The 26,150-nt window shown below is 46.8% G+C and overlaps 1 protein-coding gene across 1 annotated transcript in view; it reads right to left on the minus strand.

Moving 5' to 3' along the window:
* Window positions 1–26,150, minus strand: part of LOC124006910 (short transient receptor potential channel 4-like) — a 128,688-nt gene that overhangs the window by 55,307 nt on the left and 47,231 nt on the right. Inside the window, exons 5-6 of the mRNA XM_046317099.1 lie at window positions 13,282–13,458; window positions 4,199–4,399 (exon numbers count right to left, since the gene is read on the minus strand). Coding sequence (XP_046173055.1) covers window positions 4,199–4,399; window positions 13,282–13,458 — 378 coding nt within the window. The remainder of the gene's footprint in view (window positions 1–4,198; window positions 4,400–13,281; window positions 13,459–26,150) is intronic.

The raw sequence follows: 26,150 nt of genomic DNA on the forward strand, positions 1-26,150 counted from the left end.
TTTTACTCACAAACGAGTTGTATGAGCTCAGGTCAATGAGGCCTACAGGCCATAAATAGCAAATAGAAGTTCAAAACTTGTAATGTTCACAAGAACTTAAGTTGATAAAAAGATCTAACACAACATTAGGTGATAATATATGTATTATTATGGATTTATAACCAGCTATAATGGGGCGGTCATTTTGGACCGGGAACACAGAATGAATTCACATCAAACGAACACAACAGGAGGGTTAAATAAAATTATGGGCAGAAAGACAAGTTCAACTCCATCTTTCATCAAATCAGATGGCTTATTCATCACAAAACCATTTGATGTTTCCAATTATTTTATTTTATTGGCAAAGTGGGCAGACGTAGGCAGAACATGACAATAACAAAGAGTGAGCATTGGTTTATATGCATTAAAAAAAATGTAAGAAAAGCAAAAAGTGAAAGTTTGAATTTTGTAAAGTTAATGTGAGAGGTGTAAAAAAATATTGTTATCGATCAATAATGACAAACCTCCTGGCATTGGCAACTTAGATGGAAAGGTACTGAGGAGAGCTGACTGTATTGCCACTTCCATCATATTTTAATTATAATCTGAGCCTAGAGGAAAGTATTTGTCCTCAGGTCTGGAAGGAGCCAAAGTATTTCTGCTACCCAAGAGTGGTAAAGCAACCTTTAATTTGTTTTATTTCACCTTTATTTAACCAGGTAGGCTAGTTGAGAACAAGTTCCCATTTGCAACTGCGACCTGGCCAAGATAAAGCATAGCAGTGTGAACAGACAACACAGAGTTACACAAGCACAGTAAACAATTAACAAGTCAATAACACAGTAGAAAAAAAGAGAGTCTATATACATTGTGTGCAAAAGGCATGAGGAGGTAGGCGAATAATTACAATTTAGCAGATGATAGTGAGACAGTGATAAATGATCAGATGGTCATGTACAGGTAGAGATACTGGTGTGTAAAAGAGCAGAAAAGTAAATAAAACGGATGGCACTGTGATAAACTGCATCCAGTTTGCTGAGTAGAGTGTTGGAAGCAATTTTGTAGATGACATCGCCGAAGTCGAGGATCGCTAGGATAGTCAGTTTTACTAGGGTAAGTTTGGCGGCGTGAGTGAAGGAGGCTTTGTTGCGGAATAGAAAGCCGACTCTAGATTTGATTTTCGATTGGAGATGTTTGATATGAGTCTGGAAGGAGAGTTTACAGTCTAGCCAGACACCTAGGTACTTATAGATGTCCACATATTCAAGGTCGGAACCATCCATACGATGCTATTTCTCTGTAAATAAATTAACAACAGACTTTCAGCATGATAATAGAGAATGACACTCAACATGTACTGCACTGACACAAATGACTGATGATTGGTTGAAGAAATTGATAATAATAATATTGTGGGAGCTGTACTGTTATAATTCAGTGAAGCCTTTGATATTATTGATCATAACCTGCTGTTGAAAAAACATGTGTTGTGGCTTTTCAACCTCTGCCATATTGTGGATTCAGAGCTATCTATCTAATAAAACTCAAAGGGGTTTCTTTAATGGAAGCTTCTCTAATGTTAAACATGTAAAGTGTGGTGTACCACAGGGCAGCTCTTTAGGCCCTCTACTCTTTTCTATTGTTTACTAATGACCTGTCGCTGGCATTAAACAAAGCATGTGTGTCCATGTATACTGATGATTCAACCATATACGCATCAGCAACCACATCTAATGAAGTCACTGAAACCCTTATGTAGTGTTATGGTCTCTCCATGTAGTGCTGTGGTCTCTCTCTTTATGTAGTGTTGTGGTCTCTCTCTTCATGTAGTGCAGTGGTCTCTCTCTTTATGTAGTGTTGTGGTCTCTCTCTTAATGTAGTGTTGTGGTCTCTTTATGTAGTTGTGTTGTGGTCTCTCTCTTCATGTAGTGCTGTGGTCTCTCTCTTTATGTAGTGTTGTGGTCTCTTTATGTAGTTGTGTGGTCTCTATTTATGTAATTTTGTGGTGTATCACTTGTCGTAATGTATTAGCGTAGTACTGTAGTGTATTTGTGTAGTACTGTAGTGTGGTAGTGTAGTACTATAGCAGTGTAGTAGTGTAGTACTGTAGTGTAGTACTGTAGCACTGTAGTGCTGTTGTAGTGTTATGTACTACTGTAGTAGTGTAGTACTGTAGCAGTGCAGTGTAGTAGTGTAGTAGTGTTATGTAGTAGTGTAGTGTAGCAGTGAAGTACTGTAGTAGTGTAGTATAGTGGTGTAGCAGGGTAGTGTAGTACTGTTGTAGTGTAGTAGAGTGTAGTACTCTAGTAGTGTAGTAGTAGTGTATATATACACTGAACAAAAATATAAACGCAACACGCAAAAATGTCAACGATGTTACTGAGTTACAGTTGGTATATGGAAATGAGTCAATTGAAATAAATTCAGTAGGCCCTAATCTATGGATTTCACATGACTGGGCAGGGGCTCAGCAATGGGTGGGCCTGGAAGGGCATAGGCCCACCAACGGGGGAGCCAGGCCCAGCCAATCAGAATGAGTTTTTCCCCACAAAAGGGCTTCATTACAGACAGAAATCATCCTCAATTCCATCAACTGTCCGGGTGGATGGTCTCAGACAATCTCGCAGGTGAAGAAGCTGGATGTGGAGGTCATGTACTGGCGTGGTTATACGTGGTGTGTAGTTGTGAGGCCAGTTGGACATACTGCCAAATTCTCTAAAATGACGGCTTATGGTAGAGAAATTAACCTTCAGTTCTCTGGCAACAGCTGTGGTATACATTCCTGCAGTCAGCATTGCCGATTGCACGCTCCCTCAAAACTTGAGACATCTGTGGAATTGTGTTGCGTGAAAAAACTACCTTTAAATTGTCCCAAGCACAAGGTGCACCTGTCTCATGATCATGCTGTTTAATCAGCTTTTGGATATACCACACCTGTCAGGTGGATGGATTATCTTGGCAAATCACACATTCTCACCAACAGCGATGTAAAGAAATGTGTGCACACAATTTGAGAGAAATACGTTTTTTGTGAGTAATGACAATCTCTGGTATCTTTGATTTCAGCTCATGAAACCAACACTTTACATGTTGCTTTATATGTTTGTTCAGTGTAGTGTAGTAGTGTAGTAGTGTAGTAGTGTGTAGTGGAGTAGTGTAGTAGTGTGTAGTGGAGTAGTGTAGTAGTGGAGTAGTGTAGTAGTGTAGTAGTGTAGTAGTGTGTAGTGTAGTAGTGTGTAGTGTAGTAGTGTAGTAGTGTAGTAGTGTAGTAGTGTGTAGTAGTGTGTAGTGTAGTAGTGTAGTGTAGTAGTGTGTAGTGTAGTGTAGTAGTGTGTAGTGTAGTAGCGTGTAGTGTAGTAGTGTGTAGTGTAGTAGTGTAGTAGTGTAGTAGTGTAGTAGTGTAGTAGTGTTGTAGTGTGTAGTGTGTATAGTATAAACTCATACCTCTTTCTGGTTGTATTTAATAGCCAGTTTGAGTCTAGCCAGGTCGTTGTGTGTAGTGTAGTAGTGTAGTAGTGTAGAAGTGTGTAGTGTGTAGTGTAGTGTGGAGTAGTGTGTAGTGGAGTAGTGTGTAGTGTAGTAGTGTGGAGTAGTGTGTAGTGTGTACTGTAGTAGTGTAGTAGTGGAGTAGTGTAGTAGTGTGTAGTGTAGTAGTGTAGAAGTGTGTAGTAGTGTGTAGTGTAGTAATGTGCAGTGCAGTAGTGTAATAGTGTGTAGTGTAGTAGTGTGTAGTGTAGTAATGTGTAGTGTAGTAATGTGTAGTAGTGTGTAGTGTAGTAGTGTGTAGTAGTGTGTAGTGTAGTAGTGTGTAGTGTAGTAGTGTAGTAGTGTGTATAGTATAAACTCCTACCTCTTTCTGGTGGTATTTAATAGCCAGTTTGAGTCTAGCCAGGTCGTTGTGTGTAGTGTAGTAGTGTAGTAGTGTAGAAGTGTAGTAGTGTAGAAGTGTGTAGTGTGTAGTGTAGAAGTGTGTAGTGTAGTAGTGTGTAGTGTAGTGTGTAGTGGAGTAGTGTGTAGTGTAGTAGTGGAGTAGTGTGTAGTGTAGTAGTGTGTAGTGTAGTAGTGGAGTAGTGTGTAGTGTAGTAGTGGAGTAGTGTGTAGTGTAGTAGTGTAGTAGTGTAGTAGTGTAGTAGTGTAGAAGTGTGTAGTGTAGTAGTGTAGAAGTGTGTAGTGTAGTAGTGTAGTAGTGTGTAGTGTGTATAATATAACCTCCTACCTCTTTCTGGTGGTATTTAATAGCCAGTTTGAGTCTAGCCAGGTCATTGTTTCCCTCCTCCTCCAGCAGGTTGATGTCGTCTCTGTAGTTCAGGATCATCTCCAGCTCCCTGGAGCTCCTGGTCTGATCCAGAAGGTCTTTAGCAAACTGCTTACACTGTTGGGATAACTCCTCATACTCCGACTTAAACTCATTCTCCACCTGGGGTAAAGGGAGCGTAGAGTATATTAATTCATTCATTCAATGAAAAAACCCAGGGCCCATCAAAGATCATCCTAAGATTAGCTTGGAGTGGAAGATATCTTAATTTACTCAACCAACGAACCACCCGGCGAGCCAGCCTATCAGCCAGCCTATCAGCTAGCCTATCAGCTAGCCTATCAGCCAGCCTATCAGCCAGCCTATCAGCCAGCCTTCTTCTTCTTCTTCTATGAGGTTTAACGAAGGTTGGCTTCCGATTTGTTGTATTACCGCCACCTACTAGACCGGAGTACAACTCCCTTACACTTCATAGATAAAATGTCATAAATAAATACCTTACCATCTAACACTTTCAAAATGATATAACATGAACACCCCCGTTACTCCACGTATTTATTCCTCATGTCATTATCCCAACGTCTTCTGTATAGAACTCAACTACCCGGTCGCATTCACAGGTTGTATCACATTTTCACTTCATTTCATTACAATACAACGGTTTGATTTGTTTGATCGTAGCTAGCTACTTAGCTAGCTACATAGCCGTCTTTGTATCAAAGATAATTGTGTAGTCTAGAGCGATTTTCTAGGTTCGCTAGCCATCTATTGTCGTTCTTTTAACGCAACGTAACGTAAACAACACTGCTAGCTAGCCTGCTAGCCCCCGAATAGCAACACTGCAGAAACTATTACACTCAACGGAATGACTTGATTAGTGTAGTGTCAACAACGCACCCACTGCCAGCTGGCCTACTTCAGCAGTACTGTATCATTTTAATCATTTTAGTCAATAAGATTCTTGCTACGTAGCTTAACTTTCTGAACATTCGAGACGTGTAGTCCACTTGTCATTCCAATCTCCTTTGCATTAGCGTAGCCTCTTCTGTAGCCTGTCAACTATGTGTCTGTTTATCCCTGTTCTCTCCTCTCTGCACAGACCATACAAACGCTCCTCACCGCGTGGCCGCGGCCACCCTACTCTGGTGGTCCCAGCGCGCACGACCCACGTGGAGTTCCAGGTCTCCGGTAGCCTCTGGAACTGCCAATCTGCGGTCAACAAGGCAGAGTTCATCTCAGCCTATGCCTCCCTCCAGTCCCTCGACTTCTTGGCACTGACGGAAACATGGATCACCACAGACAACACTGCTACTCCTACTGCTCTCTCTTCGTCCGCCCACGTGTTCTCGCACACCCCGAGAGCATCTGGTCAGCGGGGTGGTGGCACCGGGATCCTCATCTCTCCCAAGTGGTCATTCTCTCTTTCTCCCCTTACCCATCTGTCTATCGCCTCCTTTGAATTCCATGCTGTCACAGTTACTAGCCCTTTCAAGCTTAACATCCTTATCATTTATCGCCCTCCAGGTTCCCTCGGAGAGTTCATCAATGAGCTTGATGCCTTGATAAGCTCCTTTCCTGAGGACGGCTCACCTCTCACAGTTCTGGGCGACTTTAACCTCCCCACGTCTACCTTTGACTCTTTCCTCTCTGCCTCCTTCTTTCCACTCCTCTCCTCTTTTGACCTCACCCTCTCACCTTCCCCCCTACTCACAAGGCAGGCAATACGCTCGACCTCATCTTTACTAGATGCTGTTCTTCCACTAACCTCACTGCAACTCCCCTCCAAGTCTCCGACCACTGCCTTGTATCCTTTTCCCTCTCGCTCTCATCCAACACCTCCCACACTGCCCCTACTCGGATGGTATCGCGCCGTCCCAACCTTCGCTCTCTCTCCCCCGCTACTCTCTCCTCTTCCATCCTATCATCTCTTCCCTCCGCTCAAACCTTCTCCCACCTATCTCCTGATTCTGCCTCCTCAACCCTCCTCTCCTCCCTCTCTGCATCCCTTGACTCTCTATGTCCCCTATCCTCCAGGCCGGCTCGGTCCTCCCCTCCCGCTCCGTGGCTCGATGACTCATTGCGAGCTCACAGAACAGGGCTCCGGGCAGCCGAGCGGAAATGGAGGAAAACTCGCCTCCCTGCGGACCTGGCATCCTTTCACTCCCTCCTCTCTACATTTTCCTCCTCTGTCTCTGCTGCTAAAGCCACTTTCTACCACGCTAAATTCCAAGCATCTGCCTCTAACCCTAGGAAGCTCTTTGCCACCTTCTCCTCCCTCCTGAATCCTCCGCCCCCTCCCCCCCTCCTCCCTCTCTGCAGATGACTTCGTCAACCATTTTGAAAAGAAGGTCGACGACATCCGATCCTCGTTTGCTAAGTCAAACGACACCGCTGGTTCTGCTCACACTGCCCTACCCTGTGCTCTGACCTCTTTCTCCCTCTCTCTCCAGATGAAATCTCGCGTCTTGTGACGGCCGGCCGCCCAACAACCTGCCCGCTTGACCCTATCCCCTCCTCTCTTCTCCAGACCATTTCCGGAGACCTTCTCCTTACCTCACCTCGCTCATCAACTCATCCCTGACCGTTGGCTACGTCCCTTCCGTCTTCAAGAGAGCGAGAGTTGCACCCCTTCTGAAAAAACCTACACTCGATCCCTCCGATGTCAACAATTACAGACCAGTATCCCTTCTTTCTTTTCTCTCCAAAACTCTTGAACGTGCCGTCCTTGGCCAGCTCTCCCGCTATCTCTCTCTGAATGACCTTCTTGATCCAAATCAGTCAGGTTTCAAGACTAGTCATTCAACTGAGACTGCTCTCCTCTGTATCACGGAGGCGCTCCGCACTGCTAAAGCTAACTCTCTCTCCTCTGCTCTCATCCTTCTAGATCTATCGGCTGCCTTCGATACTGTGAACCATCAGATCCTCCTCTCCACCCTCTCCGAGTTGGGCATCTCCAGCGCGGCCCACGCTTGGATTGCGTCCTACCTGACAGGTCGCTCCTACCAGGTGGCGTGGCGAGAATCTGTCTCCTCACCACGCGCTCTCACCACTGGTGTCCCCAGGGCTCTGTTCTTGGCCCTCTCCTATTCTCGCTATACACCAAGTCACTTGGCTCTGTCATAACCTCTCATGGTCTCTCTTATCATTGCTATGCAGACGACACACAATTAATCTTCTCCTTTCCCCTTCTGATGACCAGGTGGCGAATCGCATCTCTGCATGTCTGGCAGACATATCAGTGTGGATGACGGATCACCACCTCAAGCTGAACTCGGCAAGACGGAGCTGCTCTTCCTCCCGGGGAAGGACTGCCCGTTCCATGATCTCGCCATCACGGTCGACAACTCCATTGTGTCCTCCTCCCAGAGCGCCAAGAACCTTGGCGTGATCCTGGACAACACCCTGTCGTTCTCAACTAACATCAAGGCGGTGGCCCGTTCCTGTAGGTTCATGCTCTACAACATCCGCAGAGTACGACCCTGCCTCACACAGGAAGCGGCGCAGGTCCTAATCCAGGCACTTGTCATCTCCCGTCTGGATTACTGCAACTCGCTGTTGGCTGGGCTCCTGCCTGTGCCATTAAACCCCTTCAACTCATCCAGAACGCCGCAGCCCGTCTGGTGTTCAACCTTCCCAAGTTCTCTCACGTCACCCCGCTCCTCCGTTCTCTCCACTGGCTTCCAGTTGAAGCTCGCATCCGCTACAAGACCATGGTGCTTGCCTACGGAGCTGTGAGGGGAACGGCACCTCAGTACCTCCAGGCTCTGATCAGGCCCTACACCCAAACAAGGGCACTGCGTTCATCCACCTCTGGCCTGCTCGCCTCCCTACCACTGAGGAAGTACAGCTCCCGCTCAGCCCAGTCAAAACTGTTCGCTGCCCTGGCCCCCCCAATGGTGGAACAAACTCCCTCACGACGCCAGGACAGCGGAGTCAATCACCACCTTCCGGAGACACCTGAAACCCCACCTCTTTAAGGAATACCTAGGATAGGTTAAGTAATCCCTCTCACCCCACCCCCCTAAGTTTTAGATGCACTATTGTTAAGTGACTGTCCCACTGGATGTCATAAGGTGAATGCACCAATTTGTAAGTCGCTCTGGATAAGAGCGTCTGCTAAATGACTTAAATGTAATGTAAATGTAAAATGTAACACATCCTGTAACTCTTCTGATGTCAAGTCAAAATACCCCTCTGCCACCTCAATTTTCTGCATCTTCAGTTCCATCCCTGCAGTACTCTTGATAACCATTGCTATAAATGATAAAAATCCAATCTTACTAAATCTTACATATCACTTTTTGGCCTGTCCCTCTGTCCCTCTGTACTGGTACATATCTACTACTCATCTCAGGATCCCTCCCCCCTTGACCCATCTTCCTCTACTTTCTTCACTGCCTCAGCATATGACAACTCCTGATCTACTCTAACCTTGGAAACCTCAACCTGCATCTCTCTCACACGGGACATTTCTGATCCCCAGCTCCATGGGCACCCCTACAATTAACAAATTCCATTACTTTCCCCAATGCTACACATTCCTTTGTCTAAATTCCCTTCTGCACATTTCTCACTCCTTGGACCCTCCCTCCTACACACTGCTGCCACCTGCCCATAAGCTGGACGGACACCTGTAACATCGTAATGTATTAGGCACATACGCTCATACAGGATAACTTATATACAGTTGAAGTCAGAAGTTTACATACACTTAGGTTGAAATCATTAAAACCCGTTTTTCAACCACTCCACCAATTTCTTGTTAACAAACTAGTTTTGGCAAGTCGGTTAGGACCTCTACTTTCTGCATAACACAATTCATTTTTCCAACAATTGTTTACAGACAGATTATTTCACTTATTTCACACTGTAACACAATTCCAGTGGATCAGAAGTTTACACACACTGTGCCTTTAACAGCTTGGAAAATTCCAGAAAACAATGTCATGGCTTTAGAAGATTCTGATAGGCTCATTGACATCATGTGAGTCAATTGGAGGTGTACCTGTGGATATATTTCAAGGCCTACCTTCAAACTCAGTGCCTCTTTGCTTGACATCATGGGAAAATCAAAAGATATCAGCCAAGACCTCAGAAAAAACATTGTAGACATCCACAAGTCTGGTTCTTGCTTCGGAGCAATTTCCAAATGCCTAAAGGTACCACGTTCATCTGTACAAACAATAGTACCCAAGTATAAACACCATGGACCACGCAGCCGTCATACCGCTCGTACTTTGGTGTAAAAAGTGCAAATCAATTCCAGAACAACAGCAAAGGACCTTGTGAAGATGCTGGAGGAAAAAGGTACTAAAGTATCTATTTCCACAGTAAAACAAGTCCGATATTGACAAAACCTGAAAGGCTCCTCAGCAAGGAAGAAGCCACTGCAAAATATCCAGACGACGGTTTGCAAACTGCAAATCGGGACAAAGATCATACTTTCTGGAAAAATGTCTTCTGGTTTGAAAAAAATGAACTGTTTGGCCATAAAGCCATTGTTATGTTTGGAGGAAAAAGGGGGAGGCTTGCAAGCCGAAGAACACCATCCCAACCGTGAAGCACGTGGGTGGCAGCATCATGTTGTGTGTTTGCTTTGCTGCAGGAGAGACTGGTGCACTTCACAAAATAGATGGCTTCATGAGAAGGAAAATTATGTGGCTTTATTGAAACAACATCTCAAGACATCAATCAGGAAGGTAAAGCTTGGTCGCAAATGGGTCTTCCAAATGAACAACTACCCCAAGCATACTTCCAAAGTTGTGGCAAAATGGCTTAACCTCACTAGGGTATGTGGGTCCCACATGGCCAACATCCAGTGAGATTGCAGAGCGCCAATTTCAAATACAGAAATACTCATTATAAAAATTCAGAAAACAAAACATATTTTACATAGGTTTAAAGATGAACTTCCTGTGAATCCAATCACGTTGTCAGATTTTAAAATTGCTTCATGGCGAAAGCATACCTTACGAATATTTGAGAACATAGCCCAGCAGAGAAATCATTACAAACAGTAACCAGCCATGTAGAAGAGTTACACAAGTCAGAAATAGAGATAAAATCAAACCTTTGATCTTCATATGGTTGCACTCAGAATACATTCATTTACTGAATAAATGTTATTTTTGTTCGATAAAGTCTCTTTATATCCAAAAACCTCTGTTTTGTTTGCCCGTTTTCTTCAGTAATCGACAGGCTCAAACGCAGACAAAACAGGCAGACAAAAAATTCAAATTGTATCCGTAAAGTTCATAGAAACATGTCAAACGATGTTAATATTCAATCCTCATGTTGTTTTTTAATGATCGATAATATTTCAGCCAGATAATAACGTCGTCAATATAAAAGGTAAACAAGAAAGGCACTCTCTCGGGATTGCTCATGAAAAAGCTCTGTGTCACGTCAGGGTCCACTCATTCAGACTGCTCTTACTCCCTCATTTTTATCACATTATCACATGCCTTCCACATCTAGTGGAAGGCATAGGAACTGCAATTTGAGTCCTAAGTCAATGGATACTGTACAACTGGCATTGAAATGAAAACGACAAAACCAAGAACAACAAAAATACTTCCTGAACGGATATTTCTCAGGTTTTCGCCAAATCAGTTCTGTTATACTCAGACACTATTTTAACAGTTTTGGAAACTTTAGATTGTTTTCTATCCAAATCTACCAGTTATATGCATATCATATATTCTGGGCCCAAGTAGCAGGCTGTTTAATTTGGGCATGCTTTCATCAAAAATTCCGAATGCTGCCCCCTACCCGAGATAAGTTTTTAGGACAACAAAGTCAAGGTATTGGAGTGAACATCACAAAGCCCTGACTTCAATTCTATTGACAAATTGTGGGCAGAACTGAAAAAGTGTGTACGAGCAAGGAGGCCTACGAACCTGACTCAGTTACACCAGCTCTGTCAGGAGGAATGGTGCAAAACTCACCCAACTTATTTTGTGAAGCCTGTGGAAGGCTACCTGAAATGTTTGACCCAAGTTAAACAATTTAAAGGCAGTTCTACCAAATACTAATTGAGTGTATGTAAAGTTCTGACCCACTGGGAATGTGATGAAAGAAATGAAAGCTGAAATAAATAATTCTCTCTACTATTGTTCTGACATCTCACATTCTTAAAATATGAAAAACTGAGTTCAAATATATTTGGCTATGGTGTATGTAAACTTCCAACTTCAAGTGTGTCTTAGAATCACTTTCGTCAGGCAAAGCCTTAACTTCAAAATTCAAAAGAACAGACTGTCTGCGTCGTATCAAACGACGAGCATCACATACACTGGGAATCTTTGCCCTCAGCTGGTCAACGTTTAAATCTACTGCTACCCCAGTTATCACTCCTTTCATTGGTGCCCTGTTCTTGAGAACAAAACAATTAACTTTTCTGGCCCCCAATTGTTTTACTCCGGGCGCCTTCTACCTCTGACCAGCAGAAACACAAACAATTAACACTAGATCACTTCTGGTTACCCCCACCAATTCCAAATTACTTAACTATTTTCTCACCCACCGTGAAACCACAAATGGATCAGCCAAAAGGCTTCACTCCTACTGTCAGACTCATCTTTATCCTGACCCTCGGTTCAAACCTCGGGCTCAGGGAACTTCACCAAACTTTCCACCTCTGATACTTCACCCTCATTCGCTTCCATTTTCCCTCCTGTCTTCAGCCTCTGCTTACACTTTCTTCACTATTTTAAAAGTTTCTGAAACTTTAGATTGTTTTCTATCCAAATCTACCAGTTATATGCATATCATATATTCTGGGCCTGAGTAGCGGGCTGTTTAATTTGGGCATGCTTTCATCCAAAATTCCGAATGCTGCCCCCTACCCTTCTTCCGTTCTTCTTTAACAATCCATCTCCCTTTTTTCCTTCTTTCTCTCTTAAACCGACTCTCCCTCTCCATTTCCCTTAATCCCTCTTCCGTTTTCCTAGTATACGTCTCCTCATGATAATACTGCACTACTCCTAACCAGCATCTCGTTCCCACCGTCTCCCGGGACTCATCCCTGATCTGTTTCACCTGTCCTTGTGATTGTCTTCACCCCCTCCAGGTGTCACTTATTTTTCCCCGGGGTATTTATCCCTGTGTTTCCTGTCTCTTTGTGCCAGTTCGTCTTGTCTGTTTCAAGTCAATCAGTGTGTTTTTCCCTGTGGTCCTGCTTTTGCTATTCTCTCTTTTGCTAGTCCTCCCGGTTTTGACCCTTGCCTGTTTTCTGGACTCTGTATCCGCCTGTCTGACCATTCTGCCTGCCCCTGACCTCACGCCTGTTTGACCATTCTGCCTGCCCCTGACCTCACGCCTGCCTGACCATTCTGCCTGCCCCTGACCTCAAGCCTGCCTGACCATTCTGCCTGCCCCTGACCTCAAGCCTGCCTGCCACTCTGTACCTCCTGGACTCTGTACCTCCTGCCACTCTGTACCTCCTGGACTCTGTACCCTCCTGCCACTCTGTACCTCCTGCCACTCTGTACCTCCTGCCACTCTGTACCCTCCTGCCACTCTGTACCTCCTGCCACTCTGTACCTCCTGCCACTCTGTACCTCCTGGACTCTGTACCCTCCTGCCTGACCTTTCGGCCGCCCTGACCTCAAGCCTTCCTGCCACTCTGTACCTCCTGAACTCTGATCTGGTTTTGACCTTTTTCCTGTCCACGACCATTCTCTTGCCTACCCTTTTGGAACTAATAAATATAAAATACTCAAACAATCTACCTCTCGTGTCTGCATCTGGGTCTGGCCCTGAGCCCTTATACAAACAGCCAGCTAATCAGCCAACCAACTAATCAATCAGCCAATCAATCAACCAGTTGCCCCTTGATCAATCAGTTGCCCCTTGATTGTTGTAAATGAGAATGTGTTCTTAGTCAACTTACCTTGTAAAAAAAATGGTCAACTAATCAATCAATAGATCAACCCATTCCTCTCCCCTGTAACTATCCCCCAGGTTGATGTTGTAAATGAGAATGTGTTCTCAGTCAACTAATCAATCAATAGATCCCCCCCCCCCTCTTGATCAAACTTCACCTTGCTAAGCTCCTGTAGTTCCCAGCTCAGTCTGAATGCTGTGAGGAAGGGGTCTTCACTGGAGAGGGCGATGAGCGAAGGGCTGGACAGGGCTCGGTAGATGTTGAGACGGGATCGGGAGTGACGAAGGCTGTCCACATCCGAGCTGGACACACACTCCACACAGTTACAACGCACCTGGCGACACAAGACACACCCTTCACACAGTTACAACACACCTGGAGACACAAGACACACCGTCCACACAGCTACAACACACCTGGAGACACAAGACACACCCTCCACACAGTTACAAAACACCTGGAGACACAAGACACACCCTCCACACAGTTACAACACACCTGGAGACACAAGACACACCCTCCACACAGTTACAACACACCTGGAAACACAAGACACACCCTCCACACAGTTACAACACACCTGGAGACACAAGACACACCCTCCACACAGTTACAACACACCTGGACACAAGAGACACAACAACACACCTGGAGACACAAGACACAGTCCACACAGTTACAACACACCTGGAGACACAAGACACACGCTCCACACAGTTACAACACACCTGGAGACACACAGACTGGAGACACGCTCCACACAGTTACAACACACCTGGAGACACAAGACACACGCTCCACACAGTTACAACACACCTGGAGACACAAGACACACCTCCACACAGTTACAACACACCTGGAGACACAAGACACACCCTCCACACAGTTACAACACACCTGGAGACACAAGACACACGCTCCACACAGTTACAACACACCTGGAGACACAAGACACACGCTCCACACAGTTACAACACACCTGGAGACACAAGACACACCCTCCACACAGTTACAACACACCTGGAGACACAAGACACACCCTCCACACAGTTACAACACACCTGGAGACACACAGACACACACCTCCACACAGTTACAACACACCTGGAGACACAAGACACACCCTCCACACAGTTACAACACACCTGGAGACACAAGACACACCCTCCACACAGTTACAACACACCTGGAGACACAAGACACACGCTCCACACAGTTACAACACACCTGGAGACACAAGACACACCCTCCACACAGTTACAACACACCTGGAGACACAAGACACACCCTCCACACAGTTACAACACACCTGGAGACACAAGACACACGCTCCACACAGTTACAACACACCTGGAGACACAAGACACACCCTCCACACAGTTACAACACACCTGGAGACACAAGACACCTCCACACAGTTACAACACACCTGGAGACACAAGACACACCCTCCACACAGTTACAACACACCTGGAGACACAAGACCTCCACACAGTTACAACACACCTCCACACAGCTACAACACACCTGGAGACACAAGACACACCCTCCACACAGTTACAACACACCTGGAGACACAAGACACACCCTCCACACAGTTACAACACACCTGGAAACACAAGACACACCCTCCACACAGTTACAACACACCTGGAAGACACAAGACACACCCTCCACACAGTTACAACACACCTGGAGACACAAGACACACCCTCCACACAGTTACAACACACCTGGAGACACAAGACACACCCTCCACACAGTTACAACACACCTGGAGACACAAGACACACCCTCCACACAGTTACAACACACCTGGAGACACAAGACACACCCTCCACACAGTTACAACACACCTGGAGACACAAGACACACCCTCCACACAGTTACAACACACCTGGAGACACAAGACACACCCTCCACACAGTTACAACACACCTGGAGACACAAGACACACCCTCCACACAGTTACAACACACCTGGAGACACAAGACACACCCTCCACACAGTTACAACACACCTGGAGACACACAGACACACACCTGGAGACACAAGACCACACAGTTACAACACACCTGGAGACACAAGACACACCCTCCACACAGTTACAACACACCTGGAGACACAAGACACACCCTCCACACAGTTACAACACACCTGGAGACACAAGACACACGCTCCACACAGTTACAACACACCTGGAGACACAAGACACACCCTCCACACAGTTACAACACACCTGGAGACACAAGACACACGCTCCACACAGTTACAACACACCTGGAGACACAAGACACACCCTCCACACAGTTACAACACACCTGGAGACACAAGACACACCCTCCACACAGTTACAACACACCTGGAGACACAAGACACACCCTCCACACAGTTACAACACACCTGGAGACACAAGTTGGAGACACAAGCACACACCCTCCACACAGTTACAACACACCTGGAGACAACAAGACACACCCTCCACACAGTTACAACACACCTGGAGACACAAGACACACCCTCCACACAGTTACAACACACCTGGAGACACAAGACACACGCTCCACACAGTTACAACACACCTGGAGACACAAGACACACGCTCCACACAGTTACAACACACCTGGAGACACAAGACACACCCTCCACACAGTTACAACACACCTGGAGACACAAGACACACCTCCACACAGTTACAACACACCTGGAGACACAAGACACACACCCTCCACACAGTTACAACACACCTGGAGACACAAGACACACGCTCCACACAGTTACAACACACCTGGAGACACAAGACACACCCTCCACACAGTTACAACACACCTGGAGACACAAGACACACCCTCCACACAGTTACAACACACCTGGAGACACAAGACACACCCTCCACACAGTTACAACACACCTGGAGACACAAGACACACCCTCCACACAGTTACAACACACCTGGAGACACAAGACACACCCTCCACACAAACCCCTTCATCTGCATCCATGATGTTCTTTACATCAAACCCACCTCAAATGGTCACCCCTTTATCGGCAACACACTAATACATGCTGAATTAAAAACATCTCAATTTGGGTGAATTTTGGACAGAACACATTGGGTCACTTAACAACCCATTGCCAGTACAAGGTTGGGTCGTTGATGCTAGGTTCTAGATGGGCAGTATTTGTGTCACATGCATTTGAAATACCCATTTCAATTACTTCTGAGTATTTTGTATGTTGTATTAAACTGGGCTGAACTACACTCCAATGTCTTTGGTGAAAAAATTCTTTCAAAAGCTGCAATTTGTATATTCAAAATACGAAATACTTTCCTATACCATTTTTTTGATGATCTTTATGGCCTTCCTGTAACATCGGGTGGTGTAGGTGTCCTGGAGGGCAGGTAGTTTGCCCCCGGTGATGCGTTGTGCAGACCTCACTACCCTCTGGAGAGCCTTACGGTTGTGGGCGGAGCAGTTTCCGTACCAGGCGGTGATACAGCCCACCAGGATGCTCTCAATTGTGCATCTGTAGAAGTTTGTGAGTGCTTTTGGTGACAAGCCAAATTTCTTCAGCCTCCTGAGGTTGAAGAGGCGCTGCTGTGCCTTCTTCACGATGCTGTCTGTGTGAGTGGACCAATTCAGTTTGTCTGTGATGTGTAAGCCGAGGAACTTAAAACTTACTACCCTCTCCACTACTGTTCCATCGGTGTGGATAGGGGGTGTTCCCTCTGCTGTTTCCTGAAGTCCACAATCATCTCCTTAGTTGTGTTGACGTTGAGTGTGAGGTTATTTTCCTGACACCACACTCAGAGGGCCCTCACCTCCTCCCTGAAGGCCGTCTCGTCGTTGTTGGTAATCAAGCCTACCACTTTTGTGTCGTCCGCAAACTTGATGATTGAGTTGGAGGCGTGCGTGGCCACGCAGTCGTGGGTGAACAGGGAGTACAGGAGAGGGCTCAGAACGCACCCTTGTGGGGCCCCAGTGTTGAGGATCAGCGGGGTGGAGATGTTGTTGCCTACCCTCACCACCTGGGGGCGGCCCATCAGGAAGTCCAGTACCCAGTTGCACAGGGCGGGGTCGAGACCCAGGGTCTCGAGCTTGATGACGAGCTTGGAGGGTACTATGGTGTTGAATGCTGAGCTGTAGTCGATGAACAGCATTCTCACATAGGTATTCCTCTTGTCCAGATGGGTTAGGGCAGTGTGCAGTGTGGTTGAGATTGCATCGTCTGTGGACCTATTTGGGCGGTAAGCAAATTGGAGTGGGTCTAGGGTGTCAGGTAGGGTGGAGGTGATATGGTCCTTGACTAGTCTCTCAAGGCACTTCATGATGACGGAAGTGAGTGCTACGGGGCGGTAGTCGTTTAGCTCAGTTACCTTAGCTTTCTTGGGAACAGGAACAATGGTGGCCCTCTTGAAGCATGTGGGAACAGCAGACTGGCATAGGGATTGATTGAATATGTCCGTAAACACACTGGCCAGCTGGTCTGCGCATGCCCTGAGGGCGCGGCTGGGGATGCCGTCTTGGCCTGCAGCCTTGCGAGGGTTAACACGTTTAAATGTTTTACTCACCTCGGCTGCAGTGAAGGAGAGTCCGCATGTTTTCGTTGCAGGCCGTGTCAGTGGCACTGTATTGTCCTCAAAGCGGGCAAAAAAGTTATTTAGTCTGCCTGGGAGCAAGACATCCTGGTCCGTGACTGGGCTGGTTTTCTTCTTGTAGTCCGTGATTGACTGTAGACCCTGCCACATACCTCTTGTGTCTGAGCCGTTGAAATGAGATTCTACTTTGTCTCTATACTGACGCTTAGCTTGTTTGATAGCCTTGCGGAGGGAACAGCTGCACTGTTTGTATTCGGTCGTGTTACCAGTCACCTTGCCCTGATTAAAAGCAGTGGTTCGCGCTTTCAGTTTCACGCGAATGCTGCCATCAATCCACGGTTTCTGGTTAAGGAATGTTTTAATCGTTGCTATGGGAACGACCTCTTCAACGCACGTTCTAATGAACTCGCACACCGAATCAGCGTATTTGTCAATATTGTTAACTGACGCAATACGAAACATATCCCAGTCCACGTGATGGAAGCAGTCTTGGAGTGTGGAATCAGCTTGGTCGGACCAGCGTTGGACAGACCTTAGCGTGGGAGCCTCTTGTTTTAGTTTCTGTCTGTAGGCAGGGATCAACAAAATGGAGTCGTGGTCAGCTTTTCCAAAAGGGGGGCGGGGCAGGGCCTTATATGCGTCGCGGAAGTTAGAGTAACAATGATCCAAGGTTTTTCCAGCCCTGGTTGCGCAATCGATATGCTGATGCAATTTAGGGAGTCTTGTTTTCAGATTAGCCTTGTTAAAATCCCATGCTACAATGAATGCAGCCTCAGGATGGATGGATTCCAGTTTGCAAAGAGTCAAATAAAGTTCTTTCAGAGCCATCGATGTGTCTGTTTCGGGGGGAATATATACGGCTGTGATTATAATCGAAGAGAATTCTCTTGGTAGATAATGTGGTCAACATTTGATTGTGAGGAATTCTAAATCAGGTGAACAGAAGGATTTGAGTTCCTGTATGTTTCTTTGATCACACCACGTCTCATTAGCCATAAGGCATTCGCCCCTGCCCCTCTTCTTACCAGAAAGATGTTTGTTTCTGTGAAGCAAAGAACGTTACAGTCTCTGATGTCCCTCTGGAATGCTACCCTTGCTCGGATTTCATCCACCTTGTTGTCAAGAGACTGGACATTGGCGTGAAGAATGCTAGGGAGTGGTGCACGATGTGCCCGTCTCCGGAGTCTGACCAGAAGACCGCATCGTTTCCCTCTTTTACGGAGTGTTTTTTTGGGGTCGCCGGCTGGGATCAATTCCGTTGTCCTGGTTGAAAGGCAGAACATAGGATCCGCGTCGCGAAAATCATATTCTTGGTCGTACTGATGGTGAGTTGACGCTGATCTTATATTCAGTAGTTCTTCTCGACTGTATGTAATGAAACCTAAGATGACCTGGGGTACTATTGTAAGAAATAACACTTAAAAAAAAACAAAAAACTGCATAGTTTCCTGGGAACGCGAAGCGAGGCGGCCATCTCTGTTGGCGCCGGAAGTAATATAATGACTGTGTAATATTCCATTATACTACCTCATAATATACTACACCACTATATAATATACCACTATACTACTGCATAATATACTATACCACTATATAATGGCGCCGGAGGAGATGGCCGCATGGCTACATGGCTATTGCATAATGTATTATACCACCATAATACTGTATCATATACTATACCACTATATAATATACTATACCACTAAACTACTGCATAATATACTATACCACTATATAATATTGTCACGCCTTGGTCATTGTATTTTGTGTTTGTGTTATATGTTTGGGTAGGCCAGGGTGTGACATGGGTTTATATGTTGTTTTTCGTATTGGGGTTTGTAGTTGTCATGCTGGTGAATGAGGACCCAAAAGCGACTTGGCGAAAACAGAGTATTTAATCCAGAATAAACTTTACAAAACAAAAAGCATAATACTACACGTAAAGACAAGAACAGACTGGAGACTTGATCGAGAACTGCAGGTTGCCTCGGGAAGGCACTTGAACCTAGCAGACTCAGACACCTGCTCACCACGCAGCATCTGAGGGAAACACGACACGACAGGGCAAAACATAGACACAGCACGGTGAATTATAAATGAGGATCCGACAGGGCAGGTACGGGAAACAAGGAGTGAAATAGGGACTCTAATCAGGGAAAAGGATCGGGAACAGGTGTGGGAAGACTAAATGATGATTAGGGGAATAGGAACAGCTGGGAGCAGGAACGGAACGATAGAGAGAAGAGAGAGCGAGAGAGTGAGAGAGGGAGGGGAGAGAGAGGGATAGAAAGAGGGAAAGAACCTAATAAGACCAGCAGAGGGAAACGAATAGAATGGGAAGCACAGGGACAAGACATGATAATAAATGACAAAACATGACAGTACCCCCCACTCACCGAGCGCCTCCTGGCGCACTCGAGGAGGAATCCTGGCGGCAACGGAGGAAATCATCAATGAGTGAACGGTCCAGCACGTCCCGAGACGGAACCCAACTCCTCTCCTCAGGACCGTAACCCTCCCAATCCACTAAGTATTGGTGACCCCGTCCCCGAGAACGCATGTCCATGATCTTATGTACCTTGTAAATAGGTGCGCTCTCGACAAGGACGGGAGGGGGAGGAAGACGAACGGGGGTGCGAAGAAAGGGCTTAACACAGGAGACATGGAAGACAGGATGGACGCGACGAATATGTCGCGGAAGAAGCAGTCGCACAGCGACAGGATTGACGACCTGGGAGACACGGAACGGACCAATGAACCGCGGAGTCAACTTACGAGAAGCTGTCGTAAGAGGAAGGTTGCGAGTGGAAAGCCACACTCTCTGGCCGCAACAATACCTAGGACTCTTAATCCTGCGTTTATTGGCGGCTCTCACAGTCTGTGCCCTGTAGCGGCAAAGTGCAGACCTCACCCTCCTCCAGGTGCGCTCACAACGTTGGACAAACGCTTGAGCGGAGGGAACGCTGGACTCGGCAAGCTGGGAAGAGAATAGAGGAGGCTGGTAACCCAGACTACTCTGAAACGGAGATAACCCGGTAGCAGACGAAGGAAGCGAGTTGTGAGCGTATTCTGCCCAGGGAGCTGTTCTGCCCAAGACGAGGGTTTCTGAAAGAAAGGCTGCGTAGTATGCGACCAATCGTCTGATTGGCCCTCTCTGCTTGACCGTTAGACTGGGGATGAAACCCGGAAGAAAGACTGACGGACGCACCAATCAAACGACAGAACTCCCTCCAAAATGTGACGTGAATTGCGGGCCTCTGTCTGAAACGGCGTCTAACGGGAGGCCATGAATTCTGAACACATTCTCGATAATGATTTGTGCCGTCTCCTTAGCGGAAGGAAGTTTAGCGAGGGGAATGAAATGTGCCGCCTTAGAGAACCTATCGACAACCGTAAGAATCACAGTCTTCCCCGCAGACAAAGGCAGACCGGTAATGAAGTCTAGGGCGATGTGAGACCATGGTCGAGAAGGAATGGGGAGCGGTCTGAGACGACCGGCAGGAGGAGAGTTACCCGACTTAGTCTGCGCGCAGTCCGAACAAGCAGCCACGAAACGGCGCGTGTCACGCTCCTGAGTCGGCCACCAAAATCGCTGGCGAATAGACGCAAGAGTGCCTCGAACACCGGGATGACCAGCTAACTTGGCAGAGTGAGCCCACTGAAGAACAGCCAGACGAGTGGAAACAGGAACGAAAAGGAGGTTACTAGGACAAGCGCGCGGCGACGCAGTGTGCGTGAGTGCTTGCTTAACCTGTCTTTCAATTCCCCAGACTGTCAACCCGACAACACGCCCATAAGGAAGAATCCCTCGGGATCAGTAGAAGCCACAGAAGAACTAAACAGACGGGATAAGGCATCAGGCTTGGTGTTCTTGCTACCCGGACGGTAAGAAATCACAAACTCGAAACGAGCGAAAAACAACGCCCAACGAGCTTGACGGGCATTAAGTCGTTTGGCAGAACGGATGTACTCAAGGTTCTTATGGTCTGTCCAAACGACAAAAGGAACGGTCGCCCCTCCACCCACTGTCGCCATTCGCCTAGGGCTAAGCGGATGGCGAGCAGTTCACGGTTACCCACATCATAGTTGCGCTCAGATGGCGACAGGCGATGAGAAAAATAAGCGCAAGGATGAACCTTATCGTCAGACTGGAAGCGCTGGGATAGAATGGCTCCCACGCCTACCTCTGAAGCGTCAACCTCGACAATGAATTGTCTAGTGACGTCAGGAGTAACGAGGATAGGAGCGGACGTAAAACGTTCTTTTAGAAGATCAAAAGCTCCCTGGGCGGAACCGGACCACTTAAAACACGTCTTGACAGAAGTAAGAGCTGTGAGAGGGGCAGCAACTTGACCGAAATTACGAATGAAACGCCGATAGAAATTAGCGAAACCTAAAAAGCGCTGCAACTCGACACGTGACCTTGGAACGGGCCAATCACTGACAGCTTGGACCTTAGCGGAATCCATCTGAATGACTTCAGCGGAAATAACGGAACCGAGAAAAGTAACGGAGGAGACATGAAAAGAACAACCCTCAGCCCCAGAGTCAATCAAGGCACTGCATGTAGCACCCGAACCGGTCCAGCGTAGATGGACCGACATAGTAGTACAAGATCTAGATGAAGAGACCTGAGTAGTAGCGCTCACCAGTAGCCCTCCGCTTACTGATGGGCTCTGGCCTCTTACTGGACATGAATTAACAAAATGTCCATCAAATCCGCAATAGAGGCACAGGCGGTTGGTGATCCTCCGTTCCCTCTCCTTAGTCGAGATGCGAATCCCTCCCAGCTGCATGGGCTCAGTCTCAGAGCCAGAGGAGGAAGATGGTTGCGATGCGGAGCAGGGAAACACCGTTGATGCGAGCTCTCTTCCACGAGCCTGGTGACGAAGATCTACCCGTCGTTCTATGCGGATGGCGAGAGCAATCAAAGAGTCCACACAGGAAGGAACCTCCCGAGAGAGAATCTCATCTTTGACCACTGTGTGGAGTCCCTCCAGAAAACGAGCGAGCAGCGCCGGCTCGTTCCAGTCACTAGAGGCAGCAAGAGTACGAAACTCTATAGAGTAATCCGTTATGGATCGATCACCTTGGCATAGGGAAGCCAGGACCTAGAAGCCTCCCCACCAAAAACTGAACGGTCAAAAACCCGAATCATCTCCTCTTTAAAGTTCTGGTAATTGTTAGAACAATCAGCCCTTGCCTCCCAGATAGCTGTGCCCCACTCTCGGGCCCGGCCAGTAAGGAGTGAAATGCGTAAGCAACCCGAGCTCTCTCTCTAGAGTATGTGTTGGGTTGGAGAGAGAACACAATCTCACACTGGGTGAGAAAGGAGCGGCACTCAGTGGGCTGCCCGGAGTAGCAAGGTGGGTTATTAACCCTAGGTTCTGGAGGCTCGGCAGGCCAGGAAGTAACAGGTGGCACGAGACGAAGACTCTGGAACTGTCCAGAGAGGTCGGAAACCTGAGCGGCCAGGTTCTCCACGGCATGGCGAGCAGCAGACAATTCCTGCTCGTGTCTGCCGAGCATGGCTCCTTGGATCTCGACGGCAGTGTTACGAGCGTCTGTAGTCGCTGGGTCCATTCCTCGGTCGGATCCTTCTGTCATGCTGGTGAATGAGGACCCAAAAGCGACTTGGCGAAAACAGAGTATTTAATCCAGAATAAACTTTACAAAACAAAAAGCATAATACTACACGTAAAGACAAGAACAGACTGGAGACTTGATCGAGAACTGCAGGTTGCCTCGGGAAGGCACTTGAACCTAGCAGACTCAGACACCTGCTCACCACGCAGCATCTGAGGGAAACACGACACGACAGGGCAAAACATAGACACAGCACGGTGAATTATAAATGAGGATCCGACAGGGCAGGTACGGGAAACAAGGAGTGAAATAGGGACTCTAATCAGGGAAAAGGATCGGGAACAGGTGTGGGAAGACTAAATGATGATTAGGGGAATAGGAACAGCTGGGAGCAGGAACGGAACGATAGAGAGAAGAGAGAGCGAGAGAGTGAGAGAGGGAGGGGGAGAGAGAGGGATAGAAAGAGGGAAAGAACCTAATAAGACCAGCAGAGGGAAACGAATAGAATGGGAAGCACAGGGACAAGACATGATAATAAATGACAAAACATGACAGTAGTATTTGGGATCGCGGCTAATTAGGGGTGTTGTATAGGCTTGGCTGCCTGAGGCGATTCTCAATTGGAGTCAGGTGCTTCGCATTGTCTCGGATTGGGAACCGTATTTAGGCAGCCTGACTTTCGCTTTGTATTTTGTGGGTGTTTGTTCCTATCTCTGTGTTGTAGTCACCAGATAGGCTGTAATTAGTTTCACGTTCCGTTCTGTTGTTTTTGTATTTCACTTATTTCATGTACCGCTATTCTGTTCATTAAAGTCATGAGTAACCTACACGCTGCATTTCGGTCTGACTTTCTTCATTCAACAGACGAACGCTGTTACAAATATACTATACCACTAAACTACTGCATAATATACTATACCACTATATAATGGCGCCGGAGGAGATGGCCGCCGTTTTATTGTCTCCTAATCAATTTTGTTATTATGTGGGGTTTTTTTTGCGATATTTGTAAATTATTTTGTACATAATGTTTCTGAAACCATATGTTATGGCTGAAAAGAGCCTCTGGATATCAGGATCACTCACCTCGGATTAGACAAATATTTTTTTCAACAGCAACAACACCAAGCAGAACTCATACGATATTCTCCAAACACCCCGCAGGGCAGACATCCCAATTATTTGCAAAAGGAAGCAACGCAGAGGAAGTAGAGCCGGATGCCTCGCCCGGACCCACAGAAGGCGAGTAGGAAAGCTGCCGTTACCATCAATATTACTCGCCAACGTGCAATCATTGGACAATAAACTAGACGAGGTACGATCACAAATATCCTACCAACGGGACTTCAAAAACTGTAATATCCTATGTTTCGCAGAATCGTGGCTGAATGGCGACATGGATATTCAGCTAGCGGGAGTCACGCTGCACCGGCAAGATAGAACAGCACACTCCGGTAAGACGAGGGGGGGGGTTGTGCATATGAAGTAGAGTATATTGAAGTAGAGTATATTGTGATAAATTGCAGGCCACACTACTTGCCTAGAGAGTTGTCAGCTATTCCTTTCATGGCTGTTTTTTTACCACCACAAATAGATGCTGGCATTAAGACCGCACTCAGTCAGATGTATAAGGAAAAAAGCAAACAGGAAACCACTCACCCAGAGGCGGCGATATTGGTGGCCGGAAACTTTAATGCAGGGAAACTTAAATCAGTTTTACCAAATCTCTATCAACGTGTTAAATGTGCAAACAGAGGGAGGGAAAAACATTCTAGATCACCTGAACTCCACACACAGAGACGTGTACAAAGCTCTCCCTCGCCCTCCATTTGGGAAATCCGACTACAACTCTATCCTCCTGATTCCTGCTTACAAGCAAAAATGAAAGCAGGAAGCACCAGTGACTCGGTCTATAAAAAATGGTCAGATGAAGCAGATGCGAAACCACAGGACAGTTTAACTATCACAGACTGGAACGTGTTCCGGGATTCTTCCGATGACATTGAGGAATACACCAAATCAGTCACTGGCTTTATCAATAAGTGCATTGAGGACGTCATCCCCACAGTGACTGTACGTACATACCCCAACGAGAAGCCATGGATTACAGGCAACATCCTCACTGAGCTAAAGGGTAGAGCTGTCACTTTCAAGGTGCGGGACTCTTACCCGGATGCTTACAAGAAATCCCGCTATGCCCTACGGCGAACCATCAAACAGGCAAAGCGTCAATACAGGGCTAAGATTGAATCATACTACACCGGCTCCGACGCTCTTCGGATGTGGCAGGGCTTGTAAACTATTACAGACGACAAAGGGAAGCACAGCCACGAGCTGCCCAGTGACACGAGCCTACCAGACGAGCGAAATCACTTCTATGCTCGCTTCGAGGCAAGCAAAACTGAGGAATGCATGAGAGCATCAGCTGTTCCGGACGACTGTGTGATCACGCTCTCTGTAGCCGACGTGAGTAAGATGTTTAAACAGGTCAACAAACACAAGGCTGCGTGGCCAAACGGATTACCAGGACGTGTGCTCCGGGCATGTGCTGAACAACTGGCAGGTGTCTTCACTGACATTTTCAACATGTCCCTGATTGAGTCTGTAGTATCAACATGCTTCAAGCAGACCACCATAGTACCTGTGCCCAAGAACACAAAGGCAACCTGCCTAAATGACTACAGATCCGTAGCACTCACATCCGTAGCCATGAAGTGCTTTGAAAGGTTGGTAATGGCTCACATCAACACCATTATCCAGAAACCCTAGACCCACTCCAATTTGCATACCGCCCAAACAGATCCACAGATGATGCAAACTCTATTGCACTCCACACTGCC

Source organism: Oncorhynchus gorbuscha, linkage group LG20 (genome assembly GCF_021184085.1).
Source record: "Oncorhynchus gorbuscha isolate QuinsamMale2020 ecotype Even-year linkage group LG20, OgorEven_v1.0, whole genome shotgun sequence".
NCBI classification, from domain to species: Eukaryota; Metazoa; Chordata; class Actinopteri; order Salmoniformes; family Salmonidae; genus Oncorhynchus; species Oncorhynchus gorbuscha.